The sequence below is a fragment of the Schistocerca gregaria genome, chromosome 2, assembly GCF_023897955.1.
Source record: "Schistocerca gregaria isolate iqSchGreg1 chromosome 2, iqSchGreg1.2, whole genome shotgun sequence".
Lineage (NCBI taxonomy): Eukaryota > Metazoa > Arthropoda > Insecta > Orthoptera > Acrididae > Schistocerca > Schistocerca gregaria.
Genome location: NC_064921.1, coordinates 633,275,935 through 633,299,052, shown reverse-complemented (window position 1 = coordinate 633,299,052; position 23,118 = coordinate 633,275,935). Strand labels below are relative to the sequence as shown.

Sequence of the window (23,118 nt, the reverse complement as noted above, 5' to 3'; positions counted from 1 at the left end):
GCTGTAAGTGCTCCTCTTCCGATGCAGACATCACCAATAAATCATCTATATACACATAGCAAAAATCTAAATCTCTTGTAACCTCATCCATAAAACGTTGGAAGGTCTGGGCGGCATTACATAGTCCGAATTGCATTCGGGTGAATTCAAATAGACCGAATGCTGTTGTGACCGCTGTTTCAGGAATGTCTTCTGCAGCTATAGGGATCTGATAGTAAGCTCGAACTAGATCAATGGTAGAAAATATAGTCTTACCGTGAACATTTGCAGAAAAGTCTTCTATATGTGGAACTGGGTACCGGTCTGGAATGGTCCTTGCATTGAGTTGGCGATAGTCACCGCAGGGGCGCCATCCATTCTTCTTTTTAGGCACAATGTGAATTGGGGATGCCCAACTGCTACTAGAAACTCTGCAGATACCTTGTGACAGCATGCTGCGAAATTCCTGCTTCACCACTTTTAGCTTTTCGGCCGTTAAACGTCTAGAGCGAGCGTGAGTTGGCGGCCCTGGCGTGGTCAAAATGTGGTGGACGGTTGTATGCTTGACTGGTGGGAAAGTAGGCGATTGCTGTGTGATCTCGGGGTATCCTTTCAGTAATCGTATATATGGTGTGTCGCCTGTGACTGCGTACCTCTAGTGGTGTGATACAACGGACTTTTTCTGTTGTATGCAGACTAGTAGTCAAATCTATCAGTCGCTGACGTCACAGATCTGGCAGTAAGTCGTAGGACAAAAAATCTGCTCCAATAATAGGCTGTGATATATCTGCCACTGTAAATTGCCATTCAAACACACGGCGTAGCCCCAAGTTAAGGAATAATGTTACTCGACCGTATGTTCTAATTTTGGAGTCATCGGCGGCGTATAGATAACAGTCGTCGCAGCTCCGGCATGATAGGCGATTTGCTGGATATACGGACAGTTCTGCGCCTGTATCGACGAGAAACTGTAGTTTTGTTTCGCGGTCTGTCACAAAAAGTCGGCGAGTGTTTGCACTGGAAGTTATCGCTGCTATGGTGTCTGCCTCATGTTTCCACTTGCTAGGTGGCGTACACTTTCGTGCATCATTGCCAAATGTCTTGTGGTACCAGCATAAGTTCTGTAGTAAGGGTGATCGATTGCGACTTCGTGACCGTCGGCGGCGTGGCGGTTGTGCGTTGTTTGTAATGTATACCTGTGCGGTCAACTCTGCCATTTGTGATTGTAGGGAGACTAACGTCACTGTGGGCGAATTTTCTTGTTGTGGCGTTAATGTTGAGACACTTGATGTGGGATACATTTCAATTAACCTATCAGCCGTTTGTGCCAGTGCGTTTAAATCGCCTGCATACACCGTGAGAATTTTTTGAGTATCTGGCGGCAACCGAGACAACCCTATACTTCGTAGCACATCATCAGTTACAGTGTTACTTGCCAGTGTGCGCAGACGTCGTAAGAGTTGTGATGGAGTGCGATCTCCGAGTTCTTCAGTGTGCAGTAGCTTCTCTAGCCGTTTCGCCTCTGATTGTGACAAACACTTTATTAATGCGTTTTTTAATGGATGCATAACGATCGGTATCCGGTGGTGCGGCTAGGATATCTTGTACTTCTGCTGCTAGATTTTCTGTAAGTGATGCAACCACATAGCTGTACTTAGTTTTGTCCGCCAATATTTGTGCGAGGACGAACTGGCTTTCTAACTGGGCAAACCACAATAGAGGATTATGTCACCAGAATGGTGGAGGTTTTATCGTCACCCTGTTATTTGCACTGCTGGCTTCAGGTTGAATTGAGACTGGCGAATCGGTCATTATCGTGCTGAAACGAGCGCAACGCGAATGGTGCGGAAGTTACAAACGTGAACGTTGCGGAACTTCGTTAAACGCTGAAGCCGACGCGGATGTTAACATATTTCGTCGGGGTCATAAAATGTGGGCGTTGGAGAAAACAATTCCTTTATTCCCTACATACATTTAGCAATAACTGAACACTACACACATGAATGAAATGTGTAGACATGAACAGTACGGAATAACTAACTAAAGCTAAGTCAAAGAATAACTATATCACTGCACGTAAATTAACACTTCACGGAATGTTTATGAAGCACTGTACACTTGTAGGGACCGATTGTCAGAAATAGGTCACTACATACCTATAGTGGCGGTTTTAGACACAGCTGCAACCACAAATGTTATTTCGGAGGCACTATTCAACAGGATCAGGAAGATAAGACGAGTACCAGTCTTTCCAGTTCAAAATTGCAGAATAAAAGGCGCCGTTGGGGCTCGATTGACTAATGTAAAGGTGCAGTCACTACTTGGTGTGGAATTCGGAAATGTAGCAATATTAAGCACATTCCTTATTGTGAAAACTTTGGTGGTATATTGCATTATCGGAGTCAACAGCTTATGTCAATATGGATGCAGAATAGATTTCAAAACAGGAAAAATTTGGTTGAATGTTAATAAACAAGAAATTGAGTTGGAGTTGTTGAAAAAAAAAATATAATTGTGGGATCAGTGTGCAAGTAATCAGGACGGCCCAAAATTCTAAACAGCACGTAATTAGTGAGTTCGAAGTCAAAGAAGATTTCGGTCAATTAGTGTTTGAAAAGTTAAATGAATCCGACTGAATTATCGAAGATTAGAAGAAGCAGCTCAATGAATTATTATTAACGTATGAAAACGTTTTGATGAAACGCCAGGAGTTATTAAGGGATACATATGCCATCTCTCCCCCCATGAACCATGGACCTTGCCGTTGGTGGGGTGGCTTGCGTGCCTCAGCGATACAGATAACCGTACCGTAGGTGCAACCACAACAGAAGGGTATCTGTTGAGAGGCCAGACAAACGTGTGGTTCCTGAAGAGGGGCAGCAGCCTTTTCAGTAGTTGCAAGGGCAACAGTCTGGATGATTGACTGATCTAGCCTTGTAACAATAACCAAAACAGCCTTGCTGTGCTGGTACTGTAAACGGCTGAAAGCAAGGGGAAACTACGGCCATAATTTTTCCCGAGGGCATACAGCTTTACTGTATGATTAAATGATGACAGCGTCCTCTTGGGTAAAATATTCCGGAGGTATAATAGTCCCCCATACGGATCTCCGGGCGGGGACTACTCAAGAGGATGTCGTTATCAGGAGAAAGAAAACTGGCGTTCTACGGGTCGGAGCATGGAATGTCAGATCACTTAATCGGGCAGGTAGGTTAGAAAATTTAAAAAGGGAAATGGATAGGTTAATGTTAGATATAGTGGGAATTGGTGAAACTTGGTGGCAGGAGATACAAGACTTCTGGTCAGAAATCAATTAGGGGTAATGCAGGAGTAGGTTTAATAATGAATAGGAAAATAGGAGTGCGGGTAAGCTACTACAAACAGCATGGTGAACGTATTATGGTGGCCAAGATAGACCGAAGCCCATGCCTACCACAGTAGTACAAGTTTATATGCCAACAAGCTCTGCAGATGATGAAGAAATTGAAGAAATGTATGATCAAATAAAAGAAATTATTCAGATAGTGAAGGGTGATGAAAATATAATAGTCATGGGTGACTGGAATTCGGTAGTAGGAAAAGGGAGAGAAGGAAACGTAGTAGGTGAATATGGATTGGGGCTAAGAAATGAAAGAGGAAGCCGCCTGGTAGAATTTTGCACAGAGCACAACTTAATCATAGCTAACACTTGGTTTAAGAATCATGAAAGAAGGTTGTATACATGGAAGAACCCTGGAGATACTAGTAGGTATCAGATAGATTATATAAAGGTAAGACAGAGATTTAGGAACCAGGTTTTAAATTGTAAGGCATTTACTGGGGCACATGTGGACTATGACCACAATCTATTTGTTATGACCTGTAGATTAAAACTGAAGAAACTGCAAGATGGTGGGAACTTAAAGAGATGGGACCTGGATAAACTGAAAGAACCAGAGGTTGTACAGGGTTTAAGGGAGAGCATAAGGGAACAATTGACAGGAATGGGGGAAAGAAATACAGTAGAAGAAGAATGGGTAGCTTTGAGGGATGAAGTAGTGAAGGCAGCGGAGGATAAAGTAGGTAAAAAGACGAGGGCTAGTAACAGAAGAAATATTAAATTTAATTGATGAAATGAGAAAATATAAAAATGCAGTAAATTAAGCAGGCAAAAAGGAATAAAAATGTCTCAAAAATGAGATCGACAGGAAATGCAAAACGGCTAAGCAGGGATGGCTAGAGGACAAATGTAAGGATGTAGAGGCTTATTTCACTAGGGGTAAGATAGATACTGCCTACAGGAAAATTAAAGAGACCTTTGGAGATAAGAGAACCACTTTTATAAACATCAAGAGCTCAGATGGAAACCCAGTTCTAAGCAAGGAAGGGAAAGCAGAAAGGTGGAAGGAGTATATAGAGGGTCTATACAAGGGCGATGTACTGGAGGACAATATTATGGAAATGGAAGAGGATGTAGATGAAGATGAAATGGGAGATAAGACAGTGCGTGAAGAGTTTGACAGAGCACTGAAAGACCTGAGTCGAAACAAGGCCCCTGGAGTCGACAACATTACATTGGAACTACTGACGGCCTTGGGAGAGACAGTCCTGACAAAACTCTACCATCTGGTGAGCAAGATGTATGAAACAGGCGAAATACCCTCAGACTTCAAGAAGAATATAATAATTCCAATCCCAAAGAGAGCAGGTGTTGACAGATGTGAAAATTACCGAACAATCAGTTTAATAAGCCACAGCTGAAAAATAATTTACAGACGAATGGAAAAAATAGTAGAAGCCAACCTCGGGGAAGATCAGTTTGGATTCCGTAGAAATACTGGAACACGGGAGGCAATACTGACCTTACGACTTATCTTAGAAGAAAGATTAAGGAAAGGCAAACCTACATTTCTAGCATTTGTAGACTTTGAGAAGGCTTTTGACAATGTTGACTGGAATACTCTCAAATTCTAAAGGTGGCAGGGGTACAATACAGGGAGCGAAAGGCTATTTACAATTTGTACAGAAACCAGATGGCAGTTATAAGAGTCGAGCGACATGAAAGGGAAGCAGTTGTTGGGAAGAGAGTAAGACAGGGTTGTAGCCTCTCCCCGATGTCATTCAATCTGTATATTGAGCAAGCAGTAAAGGAAAAAAAGAAAAATTTGGAGTAGGTATTAAAATCCATGATGAAGAAATAAAAATGTTGAGGTTCTCCGATGACATTGTAATTCTGTCAGAGACAGCAAAGGACTTGAAAGAGCAGTTGAACGAAATGGATAGTGTCTTGAAAGGAGGATATAAGATGAACATCAACAAAAGCAAAACGAGGATAATGGAATGTAGTCGAATTAAGTTGGGTGATGCTGAGGGAATAGATTAGGAAATGAGACACTTAAAGTAGTAAAGGAGTTTTGCTATTTGGGTAGCAAAATAACTGATAATGGTCGAAGTAGAGAGGATATAAAATGTAGACCGGCAATGGCAAGGAAAGCGTTTCTGAAGAAGAGAAATTTGTTAACACCGAGTATAGATTTAAGTGTCATGAAGTCATTTCTGAAAGTATTTGTATGGAGTGTAGCCATGTATGGAAGTGAAACATGGACGATAAATAGTTTGGACAAGAAGAGAATAGAAGCTTTCGAAATGTGGTGCTACAGAAGAATGCTGAAGATTAGATGGGTAGATCACATAACTAATGAGGAAGTATTGAATAGGATTGGGGAGAAGAGAAGTTTGTGGCACAACTTGACCAGAAGAAGGGATCGGTTGGTAGGACATGTTCTGAGGCATCAAGGGATCACCAATTTAGTATTGGAGGGCAGCGTGGAGGGTAAAAATCGTAGAGGCAAACCAAGAGATCAATACACTAAGCAGATTCAGTAGGATGTAGGTTGCAGTAGGTACTGGGAGATGAAGAAGCTTGTACAGGATAGAGTAGCATGGAGAGCTGCATCAAACCAGTTTCTGGACTGAAGACCACAACAACAACAATGCCATCTCTAAGTTAAACCGCACGAAACATATTGTAGAACTTTCTATCCTGTTCCCTGGAGGTTAAAGGCTCAAGTTCAAAAGGAAATAGATCACATGTTGAAATGGTATTTGAGCGAACCCTCTACAAGCCCATACTGCTCCCCATTGTTAGTTGTACCAAAAGCAAATGGGACTGTTAGACTGGTACTCGACGCCAGAGAAATAAATAAAATCATAATTCCAGTGATAACACATCCGAAGAACACAGACTAACTTATACAACGGTTCCAGGATGTCAAATATTTGACGAGCATTGATTTTCGGAGCTCTTATTGGCAAGTCAAGCTGGATGAGTCATTAAGGGAGTATACGGCTTTCATTTATTCCGGAAGAAGTTACCAATTCACCGTAGTTCCTTTCAGACTCAAAATTAGTGCTGGAATCTTTATAGCAGCTCTAGATTATGCACTAGGCCCAGAACGCAGAAGAAGGATAACAGTGTTTGTTGATGATTTGCTTATTGCATCGAAAACTTGGGAGGAGCATATTACCTTACTGAACCGAGTGTTGGACATGTTCAAAACCACGGGAATAACTGCTAACCAACAGAAATCCCATTTTGCAGTAAAGAGAATCAAATTCCTGGGGCATATAACTGACACTTTTACCAACCAAGGAGAAGCTAATTGCAATTAGTAAGTTTCCAACACCCAGGAATGGGAGGCAATTAGAAGGGTTTATGGGCCTTGCCTCATTTTTTAGAAGATTCATAACAAATCAGGCGATGAACACAGCAGCTCTAAATAGTCCGTTGAAGAAGGATGTGCCCTGGCTCTGGACATTAGAGTGTCAAGAAGCATTCGAAGAGATAAAGAAGCAATTAGTAAATGCACCGCTTTTGTACCATCCGGACATGCAAGAAGAATTTTACTTGGCAACAGATTCTTCGAATGTGGGTATTGGAGCGTGCCTTTTCCAAGTACACAAGATAAATGGACAACTCACCTTCTGTCCTATTGCGTTTGCTAGTCGTGTTATGTCCAACTGTGAACAATCTTACACGACGACAGAATTAGAGGCTATTGCAGTCATCTGGGGATTTAAAAAATTTCATTATTATCTATATGGGTCAAAGACTGTCGTGTATTGCGATCATCAATCATTAACATTTTTACAAATGTGTAAACTGTTACACCCCAGACTGGATAGATGGACTCTCGCTCTGCAACAATACCAATTTAAAATCGTGCATGTCTCAGGACAGCAAAACATTATTCCTGATGCTCTATTAAGGTCACCACAGGGTCTGACTAAAGAGATTGAAGTAAATAATAACTCAGAATTTCTTGTATTGCTGCTGCAGGAAAATCCATATAAGACGTACTACGTCAATTTGTGTGCGCATTGGCACAGTTACAGAAAAGAGATGCTCAATGGGGAAGTGTCATTCAAAGGTTACAACAGCAACCTTTGGATCAGATGGCAAATTATTATAAGCTGGTAAATGGTGTATTATTTTTCCGCTGTGGAAGGCCAAACAAAGTATGTTGGTGTGTTTGTATACCTGAGGCGCAAATAGAGAAACTCGTATGGTTCACCCATTTAACCTGGGGACATTTTGGTGTGACAAGACAAGGTAAGTGTGTACTGTTATTTTCCTAACATAAAGCGCAGAGTGCATGAGATCTTGAAGAAATGCATAATCTGTCAAAAAGCAAAGCTGGATTCAAAAGGGAGTAAGCACCCATTATGCTCTAGATTAGACCGAGAACCAAAAGAATTAATTTCGTGCGATCTGTGTGGACCATTACCTACTTCAAGAGGAGGTGTTAGATATGTATTGGCATTTCTTGATGTGTGTACGAAATACGTAAAGCTATACCCGATAAAGGTGGCTACGGGCAAGGTAATTGTAATAATATTGACAAGGGATTATCTTCCACATGTTGGTATACCTAAGGTGATAATAACAGACAATGCTAAAATATTCACAGACTCCGATGGAAACAGGCTTTGTCTCAAGTCGGTGTGAAACACATACTAACATCATTTTACCACCCACAATGCAATTTGGTTGAGAGAATTTTTAGAGAGTTCAATCGCTTTATGAGGACCTATTGCCATAATAAGCAGACTGAATGGGCAAATTATGTGGAAGAATTTGAGCAGATATACAACAACATGCCCCACTCCTTCACTGGTTATACACCTCATGAATTGATGTTCGAGGCAAAAGAAGAAAATTTCTGGACTGAACATAGTTTCCCATCTGTGGGTGTTAACCTACGCAACACAACTCCATATTATACCATAACAAGGTAAATCATATCCCTCCAGTACCCTAATAATGAGTATTCCATTCAAGACTCTCTACTGTCCAATTTTCCTTCAAATATATTATCCACCAGACATTTCTGACTTCCTGATCACTTTACAGTCCACGTTATTCAGGCCTCCTCCTTAAATTTTATGTATACTTCTATCTATGTCCATCACACCCCCTTTCTACCTCGTGTGACTGTGATCATTGTACCTCTTCAGTGTTAGCTTTTCATTTATTGTCTTATAAGAAAATAAGATTACAGCACTGTATTTCTCCCTCCAAAAAACACTATACAATTTTATTCTGATGTCCTTTTGATCCTTGTGGTTACCAACATATGTGTGTGCATGTATATGTTCATTAAGCTTTGAGTCCTCTATAACGTGTCATTTGTTGTCCTTTGTGTATCATCAAGAAAACTTCTTGGTGATTACTTCTGTCTTGATTGATTTATGTGTACTTATTCTAAACAAATAACACTTAAAATTATTTATAATGATGTCATATTAATGTGTGTCAGCTAGTTATACTCTGGGTCGAAATGATTTCACCATTTCTACATTATACAACCCATTTTCTTTACCACTTCCTGGCTCCAATAAGAACAATGCTCAGTACGGTCCCACATATTTAGGAAAAAAATTACTTGTCTCTCCTTTAATATTCCAACTTAAATGATGATCACTTATTAAAACCAAATCACCAATTTTGTATTCTGGTACCTGGGCAATATTATTCTGTCATTGCAGACATTGTTCATTATGTTGTAGGTTAACCTCTACTTGCCTCTGTACTTCACCTATAGTTAATTCCCTTTAGACCAACCAAACATTTTTAATAGTAATTATCTTATTAAAAGTTTATACATTACCTTTACTGGTGATAGTCCTGTCATCATGTGCAGTAATTCACTTATTCAGTCCCTAAAATTCAGGAATTAACTGTACTCAAGATGTATGTTTTGTGGGACAATATGTCCTATAAAGATGCAAAATCTCATTCACAAGGTTTACAATATTTTGCAGGTGATGTTTAGAAATAGTTATTTGCTTTACTTGTTTCCAAGCTAAAAATTCTTTAAATGCCTCATTTATAAATTGTGGACCATTATCAGTCAGTAATTTGTGTGGTTTTCCCAAATCTCTGAAATATTCTTCTCAAACAGTGAATCACTGTTTCAGAATTAGCATGTTTTGTGGGGCAGAGCTTAACAGACTTGGACTACACTCTGATACCAAGATTTCTCCAGTGGAGATAGCAGGAAGACAGGTAGTAGGGGAACTAATCCTCAAGGGGATTGATGGGCAGAGGATAACATTGCCATTCAGTCAGTGTCAGCAGATAACATTAAAGAATTGTTAACCAGAGAGGAAGAAAAGAAGAAAAATGTAGGCTTATGTAAGAACTCAAGATTTACAGCCATCCTTAACTGAGTAAAGGTAGAAGAAACGCCAGTAACATGTTGTTATTGGTATACAAAGTCTACTTGGAAACTTCTGATAACTTACTGGGCACTTGGTAGTGGGTCACATTTTGGCCTGTAATAGTTAAAAGATTTAAAAATAGTCCTTAACTAGCATTATGCTGAATTGAGGTATCAACAGTAACCTGTTGTTAATCACAGTGGAGAAATAGGTATGTATTTGCTAAAACTGTATTATGATATTAATAAGATAACATCAGTTTTTTGATGTGCGCCTTATCTAAGAGCATGTAATTGAAATGTGATCGTATAATGAATGTTAATGTTAGGATTCAGAAGTAATCTTAATATGAAATGTTAGGTTGGACAGAGGGGTTTTGCATTAATATTCGTGTTTGGTAGTTTATGTATGGGGGATGTGTAGAAGCAGCAGCTCCAGAAGAAGGAGACTGTTCTTATTATTGAGGTCACTGCATCAATTACAACTCCACAAGAAATCTTGCTACATACCTTACTGCAAGGAACACTTGTTTAATAAGCATTGGTCCTGATAGTATAGACTAGTATCAGAGTTGTTACTAATGTTGTTAGCAATATGGTAAAACGGAGCCTAAGCAATTCCTGAGTCTCTCCATGTCAAATGCCATGTTACGTGGACAAACTATATTCAGTGATGTAGTACTATTTCTAAAGTAGTAAAGGGTTGACATGAAAAGTTCTTTATGATTAAATATGAAGAAGACAAAATCTGTGTATAGCTCTATCAAGTTTTGTACATCATATTAAGTTTTATAAAGAAATTTTACTTGATAAAAACACCCACGTTCCTATCTTTCCATATAAATATATGTAAGACTAGTGTCAGATGCTTTAAGTATCATTATAAATCTTTCAATGGCTACTCACACAATTGCATCATCAAACGGCATGCACCAGAGCTGCACTGAAATTCACTGAAAAGAGAAACAATTCTGCGTCTCTTGATCCTGTCCATTGGAGATGATGCATCAATGAGTTGCCTTTCTAATTCAAGTTTCATTAGTTTTGCACAAATTTCATTATTTTATAACTGTATTTCCCTAAGAAATCAAATAATAACTCATAGGTTGTTATGATACAGACAATTTATCTGAGATATTGGACTATATGATACACTTGTGCTATCTCATATCAAACAAATGAGTTTTTTTGTAATAATTGTAGAGTGAAAAAAATGGACAACTTCAGTGTTAAAAGACTACGAGATAAGATTTTAACTTACTGTCTACTTTCGTGATTCACTATTAAGGTGAACATGACTTTACATAAATCCGAGCAATGCATTTATGGCTTCAAGTTGAACAAAACCATGGCTTAATTGATATTGTGTAACTATACGAACGACATCTAGATACTTTAATATTCAAAATGAATTTTATCCTAGTTTATGTTTTATCACACTTGAATAGTGATTTTGACACTTGTTCATCTATAAATGGCAGAAGATGAGAGAGTATGAGTTTTTCTATGGTTTTATAAGTAAGAATTCTGATTAAGCTAGAGGATATGTTAGCCTGGTATAGATATGTTAGACATTTCAGGATTTAAACGATCTTCCTACTTCTGCAGAGTAGATATGGATTAATACACAGACCTGTCACCTTTAGCAGTAAAAAATGCTCAACTTGTCTGTGTACTGAGTCTAACTGAGTTTGGTTGACATATGTGTTTCCATCCTGGTTCAACACTATGCCAGACTTCATTTAGCATGGTGCCTGGTGTGTGTGGTAGCATGCCAATCTCTTGTAAACCCATTGCCAGATGTTTTCAATGAGTGAAAGATCTGTACAACATTCTTGTCTGGGCAACTGTTAACATGCTCTGTATCAAGACAGGTGAGGGCAGCACACTCTAGATTTGGCCTGCCATCATCATGTTAAAAGATAACATCACAAACACTTTAAAAACAGGTAACAGCCACTGACTTTGACGTGTCAGATATGAACAACCTGCTGTCGAAAGTAACAACTACATGATCGAGAGGAGATCATAGTATATATGCAATAGCACACCATACCGTGAGGCCATGTGATACACAGAATGTAGATGATGTCACTCACACCAATTATGTATCATTGCAATGAAATGATAATCATTTGATAATCCAAGAATGTTAATTTTACATCAGTGGCATGCTGACCTCATGGATTTGCCACTTTAATGACCAGCTGTGTAGAAAGAGCCACCATCTTACAAATAGCAACTAAAAAGGGAAAGGGGTAATCATTATGATTGACTCCATCAAAGGAAATACACTATTGGCAGCTTACTGCACCTTCACTATTGATAGACTTGACACAGTTAAAGCAGGACAGTGATACATATTTTTCATATAACAAAGTGTGCAGCCACTACCTTTCCTGTCCTGTTAGACAAATATTAATGATCGAAACAGTTTACACTACCGCTATATATCAATACTATTTAGTATCCTTGGCCACTTCAATCAGCCCAAGTTCACACATTTTTCTGTACTGTGCAATGATTTTAGTGTTTAAATTGAGGCAGAGAGGTAAGACATTTCATGAGGATCTCTACACAACAGACAAATGACCATTGATCTGTCATATCAGGCAACCTGTTCATCATTATTAGTGGTTTCTCCAAAATGATGGAGATGAATGCAGTGATTGAGACACATTCTCTTTTCCTGTTCTTGAATTGCCTTGTGTTGTTGGGCCAGCCACATACTGTGCTACAGTCATGCTGACCTCATGCAAAGTAACATCCATCTTTCTGTACACGAATAGAAGACCTCTGGCAACATGCTTCTGCACTTTCGTTCATTTCTACCAAATAGATAATATGTTATGCTACCTCATATAGCTCATCCAGAAGTTCTGCAGAGCAGTGTACTTTACATCCATAAACACACTGCACACCAACTGTTAAATTTGCAGACAAGAGCTGCAAACGCACACAATCATTGGTAAGAGGGTTTTTGTTTGTTTTGGTAGTAGTGTCATTTTACGTTGATGACGCTTGCTTTGTTTATTTGCTGTTATATCTTGGCAATTTTCAAGCAGCTAGGTTAGTTTCATTATCGTGGCCATGGTGTTAATCATGGCTGCTCTGCTGTCTATTTGCACCAAAGAAGAGCAACGTTCAGTGATCCGTTTTCTGTGGTCGGAAGGCATTTCAGAGGCCGAAATTCATCAAAGACTTTCAGTACAGTACAGGAACAATGTTATTCCACAACAGAGTGTCTACAAACGGACTGAAAAATTACAAAATGGTCGGACAAGTGTTACACACGATGAAGGCCATTTACTACCACAAATGAAGAAACCATTAAGCATTCACGTGAAATGATTCTCTTGGACAGACGCAAATTAGTCATAGTTCTGCCTGCAAAATCATCCACAACAGACTTGGGTTTCTTGAAGTTTGTGCAATATGGATCCCAAAACAACTCACACAGTTGTATAAACAAACACACTTAGACATCTGCAAAAAAACATTTGGATCACTTTGGTAACAAAGGGGACAACTTCTTGTACAGGATCATTACTGGTGCCGGCCGCAGTGGTCTCGCGGTTCTAGGCGCGCACTCCGGAACTGTGTGACTGCTACGGTCACAGGTTCGAATCCTGCCTCGGGCATGGATGTGTGTGATGTCCTTAGGTTAGTTAGGTTTCTACATCTACATCTACATGAGTACTCTGCAATTCACATTTAAGTGCTTGGCAGAGGGTTCATCGAACCACAATCATACTATCTCTCTACTATTCCACTCCCGAACAGCGAGCGGGAAAAACGAACACCTAAACCTTTCTGTTCGAGCTCTGATTTCTCTTATTTTATTTTGATGATCATTCCTACCTATGTAGGTTGGGCTCAACAAAATATTTTCGCATTCGGAAGAGAAAGTTGGTGACTGAAATTTCGTAAAAAGGTCTCGCCGTGACGAAAAACGTCTATGCTGTAATGACTTCCATCCCAACTTGTGTATCATATCTGCCACACTCTCTCCCCTATAACGCGATAATACAAAACGAGCTGCCCTTTTTTGCACCCTTTCGATGTCCTCCGTCAATCCCACCTGGTAAGGATCCCACACCGCGCAGCAATATTCTAACAGAGGACGAACGAGTGTAGTGTAAGCTGTCTCTTTAGTGGACTTGTTGCATCTTCTAAGTGTCCTGCCAATGAAACGCAACCTTTGGCTCGCCTTCCCGACAATATTATCTATGTGGTCCTTCCAACTGAAGTTGTTCGTAATTTTAACACCCAGGTACTTAGTTGAATTGACAGCCTTAAGAATTGTACTATTTATTGAGTAATCGAATTCCAATGGATTTCTTTTGGAACTCATGTGGATCATCTCACACTTTTCGTTATTTAGCGTCAACTGCCACCACCTGACACACCATACAGCAATCTTTTCTAAATCGCTTTGCAACTGATACTGGTCTTCGGATGACCTTACTAGATGGTAATTACAGCATCATCTGCGAACAGTCTAAGAGAACTACTCAGATTGTCACCCAGGTCATTTATATAGATCAGGAACAGTAGAGGTCCCAGGACGCTTCCCTGGGGAACACCTGATATCACTTCAGTTTTACTCGATGATTTGCCGTCTATTACTACGAACTGCGACCTTCCTGACAGGAAATCACGAATCCAGTCGCACAACTGAGACGATACCCCATAGCTCCGCAGCTTGATTAGAAGTCACTTGTGAGGAACGGTGTCAAAAGCTTTCCGGAAATCTAGAAATATGCAATCAACTTGAGATCCCCTGTCGATAGCGGCCATTACTTCGTGCGAATAAAGAGCTAGCTGCGTTGCACAAGACCGATGTTTTCTGAAGCCATGCTGGTTACGTGTCAATAGATTGTTCCCTTCGAGGTGATTCATAATGTTTGAATACAGTATATGCTCCAAACCCCTAATGCAAACCAACGTCAATGATATAGGTCTGTAGTTTAATGGATTACTCCTACTACCCTTCTTGAACACTGGTGCGACCTGCGCAATTTTCCAATCTGTAGGTACAGATCTATCGGTGAGCGAGCGGTTGTATATGAGTGCTAAGTAGGAAGCTATAGTATCAGCGTAATCTGAAAGGAACCTAATCGGTATACAATCTGGACCTGAAGACTTGCCCGTATCAAGCGATTTGAGTTGCTTCGCAACCCCTAAGGTATCTACTTCTAAGAAACTCATGCTAGCACATGTTCGTGTTTCAAATTCTGGAATATTCCATTCGTCTTCCCTGGTGAAGAAATTTCGGAAAACTGCGTTCAATAACTCCGCTTTAGCGGCACAGTCGTCGATAACAGTACCATCGGCACTGCGCAGCGAAGGTATTGACTGCGTCTTGCCGCTTGTGTACTTTACATACGACCAGAATTTCTTCAGATTTTCTACCAAATTTCGAGTCAATGTTTCGTTGTGGAACCTATTAAAGGCATCTCGCATCGAAGTACGTGCCAAATTTCGCGCGTCTGTAAATTTTTGCCCATCTTCGGGATTTCGCGTTCGTCTGAACTTCGCATGCTTTTTCCGTTGCCTCTGCAACAGCGTTCGGTCCTTTTTTGTGTACCACAGGGGATCCGTTCCATCTCTTACCAATTTATGAGGTATGAATATCTCAATTGCTGTTGCTACTATATCTTTGAATTTGAGCCACATCTCGTCTACATTCGCATAGTCAGTTTGAAAGGAATGGAAATTGTCTTTTAGGAAGGCTTCTAGTGACACTTTATCCGCTTTTTTAAATAAAATTATTTTGCGTTTGTTTCTGATGGATTTGGAAGAAATGGTATTGAGCCTAGCTACAACGACCTTGTGATCACTAATCCCTGTATCAGTCATGATGCTCTCTATCAGCTCTGGATTGTTTGTGGCTAAGAGGTCAAGTGTGTTTTCGCAACCATTTACAATTCGCGTGGGTTCGTGGACTAACTGCTCGAAATAATTTTCGGAGAAAGCATTTAGGACAATCTCGGAAGACGTTTTCTGCCTACCACCGGTTTTGAACAAGTATTTTTGCCAACATACCGAGGGTAGGTTGAAGTCCCCACCAACTATAACCGTATGAGTGGGGTATTTATTTGTTACGAGACTCAAACTTTCTCTGAACTGTTCCGCAACAGTATCATCGGAGTCTGGGAGTCGGTAGAAGGAGCCAATTATTAACTTAATTCGGCTGTTAAGTATAACCTCCACCCATACCAATTCGCACGAAGTATCTACTTCGACTTCTCTACAAGATAAACCACTACTGACAGACACAAACACTCCACCACCAATTCTGCCTAATCTATCTTTCCTGAACACCGTCTGAGACTTCGTAAAAATTTCTGCAGAACTTATTTCGGGCTTTAGCCAGCTTTCTGTACCTATAACGATATCAGCTTCTGTGCTTTCTATTAGCGCTTGAAGCTCAGGGACTTTTCCAGCGCAACTACAACAATTTACAACTATAATTCCGACTGTTCCTTGATCTAAGCACGTCCTGTAATTGCCAAGCACCCTTTGACATTGCAGCCCATCCCGCACTTTCCCGAGGCCTTCTAACCTAAAAAACCGCCCAGTCCACGCCACACAGCCTCCGCTACCCATGTAGCCGCCACCTGAGTGTAGTGAACTCCTGACCTATTCGGCGGAACCCGAAACCCCACCACCCTATGGCGCAAGTCAAGGAATCTGCAGCCAATACGGTCGCAAAACCGTCTGAGCCTCTGATTCAGACCCTCCACCCGGCTCTGCACCAAAAGTCCGCAGTCGGTTCTGTCAACGATGCTGCAGATGGTGAGCTCTGCCTTCATCTCGTAAGCAAGACCAGCAGCCTTCACCAAATCAGATAGCCGCTGGAATCCAGAGAGAATTTCCTCAGATCCAAAGCGACACATGTCATTAGTGCCGAGATGTGCCACCACCTGCAGCTGGCTGCACCCTGTGCTCTTCATGGCATACGGAAGGACCCTTTCCACATCAGGAATGACTCCTCCCGGAATGCACACGGAGTGCACACTGGATTTCTTCCCCTCCTTAGCCGCCGTATCCCTAAGGGGCCCCATTACGCGCCTAACATTGGAGCTCCCAACTACCAGTAAGCCCACCCTCTGCGATTGCCCGGACCTTGAAGGCTGAGAATGATCCTCTGAAACAGGGCAGGCAGCTGCATCTGGCTCAGCCAGAGACAGTGCCTGAAACCGGTTTGTCAGACGCACCGGGGAGGCTTTCTGATCAGCCTCCGGGGACGCCTTTCGCTGCCTGCCACGCCTTGGAACGACCTCCCAATCAACCACAGGCGAGGGCTCAGCCCCACTGCGGGCAGCAACCGGGGCAACCACAGCGGCAGACCGATCTGGGGACAGACGGCACGAGGCTGACATCCCCGTGATACCCAAGTCCGGCTCCCCACAGTGGTGCCCATTGGCAACAGCCTCAAGCTGCGCGACCGAAGTCAGCGCCGATTGCAGCTGTGAGCGAAGGGATGCCAAGTTAGCCCTCATCCAAACACAGCAATCGCAGTCCCTGTCCATTCTAATCGATGTTGAACAACAGTTACTGAAACACGAGTCTGTGCCTAGATAACGCAAGCGAAACACGCAAAGAATGTATCAACTAACCTGTACAAATGCCTAACGACTGCGCTACAATCTGCTGAATTTACGATTACAGTAACTAAAACTCGAAATTGCACCTCCTATACGAAACTCACACGCAATTTAAATAAGAATCTACGAAGTAAACACTAAAGCGCGATGCTACAATTGTCAAATACTATAATAAGGTTTAAGTAGTTCTAAGTTCTAGGGGACTGATGACCACAGCAGTTGAGTCCCATAGTGCTCAGAGCCATTTTTCATTACTGGTGACAAAACATGGATCCATCATTACAAGCCGGAGAGGAAACAGCAGAGTATGGAATGTTAACATCCAAATTCGCTTGGCAAGAAAAAGTTGAAGACCCAACCGTCCGCAGGAAAACTGATGCTTAGTGTTTTTTGGGACCCACAAGATCCAGTACTGGGACATTATGGGTAAAGGGGCACAACAATAAACAGTGTAGATTACAGTGAGATGCTTACTGCTAGGTTAAAGCCTACAATTCAAAGCAAATGCCGAGGATTTCTGTCAAAATGTGTTTTGTTGCATGACAATGCCCATCTGTATACTGCTGCCCACACTACTGAAGCGCTTCAGAAACTCAAATCTGAAGTACTGGATCATCCTCCATATAGTCCCGATCTTGCCCCTTCTGACTATTACAGGCATTAATGCCTGTAATGCCTCAGGTGAAGCAGTGAAAGAAGCGGTGATTTTCCTGGCTTGCAGCTCAACCAAGAACCTCTTATGAGGGCATCAGTGTGTTGAAATGCACGGTGAGTCTATGTAAAAAAATGATGTTTTTGTAAGTTTCTTATTTGATTACAATAAAATTTTATAACTACGTTGTGGATAATAATGGACTTGCCCTCGTGTAAGTTATGCTAACATTGAGATGTGGAAAGGAACTTCGTCATAGACCACCATCAGATTAGTGCACAGCAAAATCTTTCAAGAAACACATTAGTTAAATGGGAAGGGTTGTAGATGCCAAAAACAAAGGAGAAGATTGATTTAAGATCAGTATTTACTTAGAATAATGTTAATGGAGTTTTTGTGTTCTTGTGCACCAAGTTAGGTAACACATATCTTGGCCTAAATTTGGACTCTCTTGAATTTGACCACATTTATTCAGTCATCACTGGCAATATTGTCATTTTCAGCAATCCTTCAGAATCTCAGCTATCAAGCAGACAAAATAGCTATTGGCAAATCATTTCCACATGAAACATAAGTTTTAAGATGATATGTGCTACATATCTCTCTAATTCATCAATAACAGTCTGTTAAGAAATCCACAACCATCATTTCTAACTCTCTTCCACGATAAACACATTCATAGGTCGTGTTAATTATATATATTTTGAAAAGCTTCAAAGTATGTTATTAAGTGGTGCAAGGCATATACATTGTAGAAACTTACATCAACGTAACCATCTCGCACATATGGACGATGAATAAGCACTTCAGGTAAATCCAAGTAAAGATTAAGACAATCAGGTAGACTTCGGACAAAGAGAGGTAGTTCCTGGTACTTATTAAGTGCAACGCAGAGATCAGCTACCTGCAAAACAAATATGTATTGCCATACTCAGAGTTCTGTAATAATTTAAGTGATGTCTATGGAAATAGGGAATTCATTTGCCACTAAAATACCAGGCTGGTCCAGTATAGTGTTTAAGTTGACAAAAAATGAACTGTATCTATTTCTTATGACTTCACTGCCAAGGTAAGATAAAATATACTCTAGTAATATCTTGACTTAAAATGAATTATGTAGCACTTGCCAAACATGGAAAATATTCCTGATGAAAATTATTTATCAATACAATTATTCAAAATCAAACACCAGATCTTGTTGCATCTATTTCTCCTATTAAATGAAAAACTTATTTTCTTTAAAACTTGTACAGTTGTCTCAGGGGTGGCAGACATTGGTCTCTTGGAATATCAACCCTTTAAAAATTGGCAACAACAAGGCACAGCTACCCAGCCAGGCCCAGTGAACAGTTGATTCTCAGCTGCGGACTGCCCAATTTGCTTTTGCCATTTATGACCATTTTAGCTGCTAATATATTTCCTATTTCCTAGTTCTTTGGTGTTTTATATTGGTAAGATTTAATATTTCTATTTTATGTTTTACATTACATTCACCATTGTAAGCACTCAGTCAAAATGGCATGCAAAGTTTATTTTATAGCTACATTGGTGCCACAGAAATACAGTGCAATCACAGTTTTGTTAGGAGACAAATGATATTTCAGAAATAAACATTAATTCTTGAGCTTACTTCTACTTTTTCTTTTTGACAATCATCAACAATTAAATTACATACCACATACACTTTATTCTTGCCAAATCAACATCAGGTAACAGTTGTACAAAGCACTAAGGAATCTTGCCACTTGCAAATATGAACATTATTTTCTTTTTGTTTCCACTTCAAACAAACAATAGGTGTATTATATACACCATGTATTTGTGAATTGTCACAGAAGAAATGAACTCAGTTCTTCCATAATATTAAACATGTATTATTTGACAATGCTAAAATAAACACAGTGTCTATTACTTATCTTTCATTTTATACACAAATATAGGTATGGCTCTAGCTGCCAGAGACTGTGGTCAAGTGTCTGTGAGTTGCTTTTGTGTCAGTGTATATATATTGTCTACATTTTACAAAAGTCTTGCTGGCCAAAAGCTACCTTTCCAACAGTCTTTTTGTTGTGCCTTTCTGTGTGACTTAGCATCTCTGCTATGTGGTGAGTAGCAACTATCCTTTCCATTATATTGTTACATTCTATCCTCGATTTTCCATTGTTTAAATATACGTATAATATTTATATAAACTAAATTGATATTTATGATACATACAGTTGTGTATATTGGCAACAAATGTGCCTCCGCTTGCACTACACTGCTAACTGAATGCCCAAAGTTCTTTGGATGTACCACAAAGCTAAATGAATGCCCTTGATAGCTAGCGGCAATACATTGCTCTCCACACTTCCAGGAAGCCAGCTAGATAGCACCAAGGATGTTGCTGCCACAATAGTTTAGCTTAGCAAAACAGTGAATATGCAAAAAATTTGCAACATCTGCATGAAGTGTTGGATTCGGACTGTCGCTTAAGTGAGCACATATAATTGGCACTGGTAAGATGACAGTGCACACCATTATCACTGAAAGTTTGGGGGATATAACAGATCTGCATTGAACTCGTCCTGAAGGCCTTGACAAGTGACCAAAGGCTGAAGTGTATGCCTGGTTCAAAGACGCTTCTACAATGCACTGAAGAAGACCCTGGCTTTTTGGACAACATAATCACAGAAGACAAAACTTAGACATTTGAAAGTGACTTGGAAACAAAGTGACAAAGTTCAATATGGCACACTGGAGCATCACATCAACCAAAACAGGCTCGAATGAAAAAAACAAGTGTAAGCCATGCTCATCATTTTCTTTGACACCAAGGGGGTTCTCCAATACAAATTTGTACTTGGGGGGGGGGGGGGGGGGAGGCAGAAAGTTAATGTTGCTTTTTACCTTGTAGTAGTAAGAAGACTGAAGGGAAATGTCAACCAGATGAGGTCAGTCATTGTCTGAAATTGGAAATTACTTCACTACAATTTGCCCAGCGGTGCCTGCTCCGTTGTTACTGACTGCCTGATGATAAACGGCATCACAAAGATTTCCCAACCATCTTACAGTCCTGACTTGACACAAGCATACTAACTCCTATTCCCAAGAGTGAAATCCTTCCTCACAGGAAACCACAATGGGATTCTAAGTACTGTCAAAGAGGCTTCCACGCACAATCCTAAGGACATTTCAGAAACTGCTTATCAGTCAGCCTTTGAGTAATGGGAAAGCCACTGGCAATGGTGTCTCGATGTTCAACGGCTGTATTTTGAATAATTTTGAAGAACTGTAGCAATATCTCAAATAAATCTATTTTATTGACACTTTTCCTGATACATTTTATACAATCCTTGTAGATTTCAACGGTTTGTACTGAATAGTCAAACCAACCTTACTGTTATATTCAAAACAAAGATTCCAAGACTTACCAAGCGGGAAAGCGCCGGCAGACAGGCACAATGAACAAAACACACAAACACACACACAGAATTACTAGCTTTCGCAACCGATGGTTGCTTCTTCAGGAAGGAGAGGGAAAGACGAAAGGATGTGGGTTTTAAGGGAGAGGGTAAGGAGTCATTCCAATCCCGGGAGCGGAAAGACTTCCCTTAGGGGGAAAAAAAGGACAGGTGTACACTCGCACACACACACACACACACACATATCCATCCGCACATACACAGACACAAGCAGACATATTTAGGCAAAGAGTAAGGGCAGAGATGTCAGTCGAGGCGGAAGTACAGAGGCAAAGAAGTTGTTGAAAGACAGGTGAGGAATGAGCGGCGGCAACTTGAAATTAGCGGAGGTTGAGGCCTGGCGGATATCGAGAAGAGAGGATATACTGAAGGGCGAGTTCCCATCTCCGGAGTTTGCATAGGTTGGTGTTGGTGGGAAGTATCCAGATAACTCGGACGGTGTAACACTGTGCCAGGATGTGCTGGCCGTGCACCAAGGCATGTTTAGCCAAAGGGTGATCCTCATTACCAACAAATACTGTCTGCCTGTGTCCATTCATGCGAATGGACAGTTTGTTGCTGGTCATTCCCACATAGAAAGCGTCACAGTGCAGGCAGGTCATTTGGTAAATCACATGGTTGCTTTCACACGTGGCTCTCCCTTTGATCGTGTACACCTTCCGGGTTACAGGACTGGAGTAGGTGGTGGTGGGAGGGTGCATAGGACAGGTTTTACACCGGGGGCGGTTCGCATGAATGGACACAGGCAGACAGTGTTTGTTGGTAATGAGGATCACCCTGTGGCTAAACATGCCTTGGTGCACGGCCAGCACATCCTGGCACAGTGTTACACCGTCCGAGTTATCTGGATACTTCCCACCAACACCAACCTATCCAAACTCCGGAGATATCCGCCAGGCCTCAACCTCCGCTAATTTCAAGTTGCCGCCGCTCATACCTCACCTGTCTTTCAACAACTTCTTTGCCTCTGTACTTCCGCCTCGACTGACATCTCTGCCCTTACTCTTTGCCTAAATATGTCTGCTTGTGTCCGTGTATGTGCGGATGGATATGTGTGCGTGTGTGTGTGTGCGAGTGTACACCTGTCCTTTTTTTCCCCCTAAGGGAAGTCTTTCCGCTCCCGGGATTGGAATGACTCCTTACCCTCTCCCTTAAAACCCACATCCTTTCGTCTTTCCCTCTCCTTCCTGAAGAAGCAACCATCGGTTGCGAAAGCTAGTAATTCTGTGTGTGTGTTTGTGTGTTTTGTTCATTGTGCCTGTCTGCCAGCGCTTTCCCGCTTGGTAAGTCTTGGAATCTTTGTTTTTAATATATTTTTCCCATGTGGAAGTTTCTTTCTATTTTACCTTACTGTTACTTTCTTTTAAAATTTACTTGAAAAGAGAATGGCTTCAAAAACACACCCTTTCATGTATGCTCATATTAGAAGTGGCAGGGATGATGGGAGTAAATACATTGGCTGCTATGTGGATAGAATGGTGCAGTGGGAGCAGCTCCCAAAACCCTCACACAGTGACATCAATAAACCTGTGTTCTGTACTTTGTACCATGCTGGTGGATAGTAAATTTTCTTTTCTGATAATGTATCATAGCAGAAGTGAAAGATGTAGAGCTGCTTCAACTCATTTTAGAATGAAGAGTCTGAACAAAGCACAGTGAAACGAAGCTGGCTTTCTACACTTGCTATTACAGTACTACTGCACATACTG

General features: G+C 40.9%; 1 protein-coding gene across 1 annotated transcript in view; it reads right to left on the bottom strand.

Annotated features, from left to right (window-relative positions):
• Window positions 1-23,118, bottom strand: part of LOC126334654 (piRNA biogenesis protein EXD1-like) — a 127,776-nt gene that overhangs the window by 21,663 nt on the left and 82,995 nt on the right. The window contains exon 6 of the mRNA XM_049997099.1: window positions 18,709-18,849. Within this exon, the coding sequence (XP_049853056.1) occupies window positions 18,709-18,849 (141 nt within the window). The remainder of the gene's footprint in view (window positions 1-18,708; window positions 18,850-23,118) is intronic.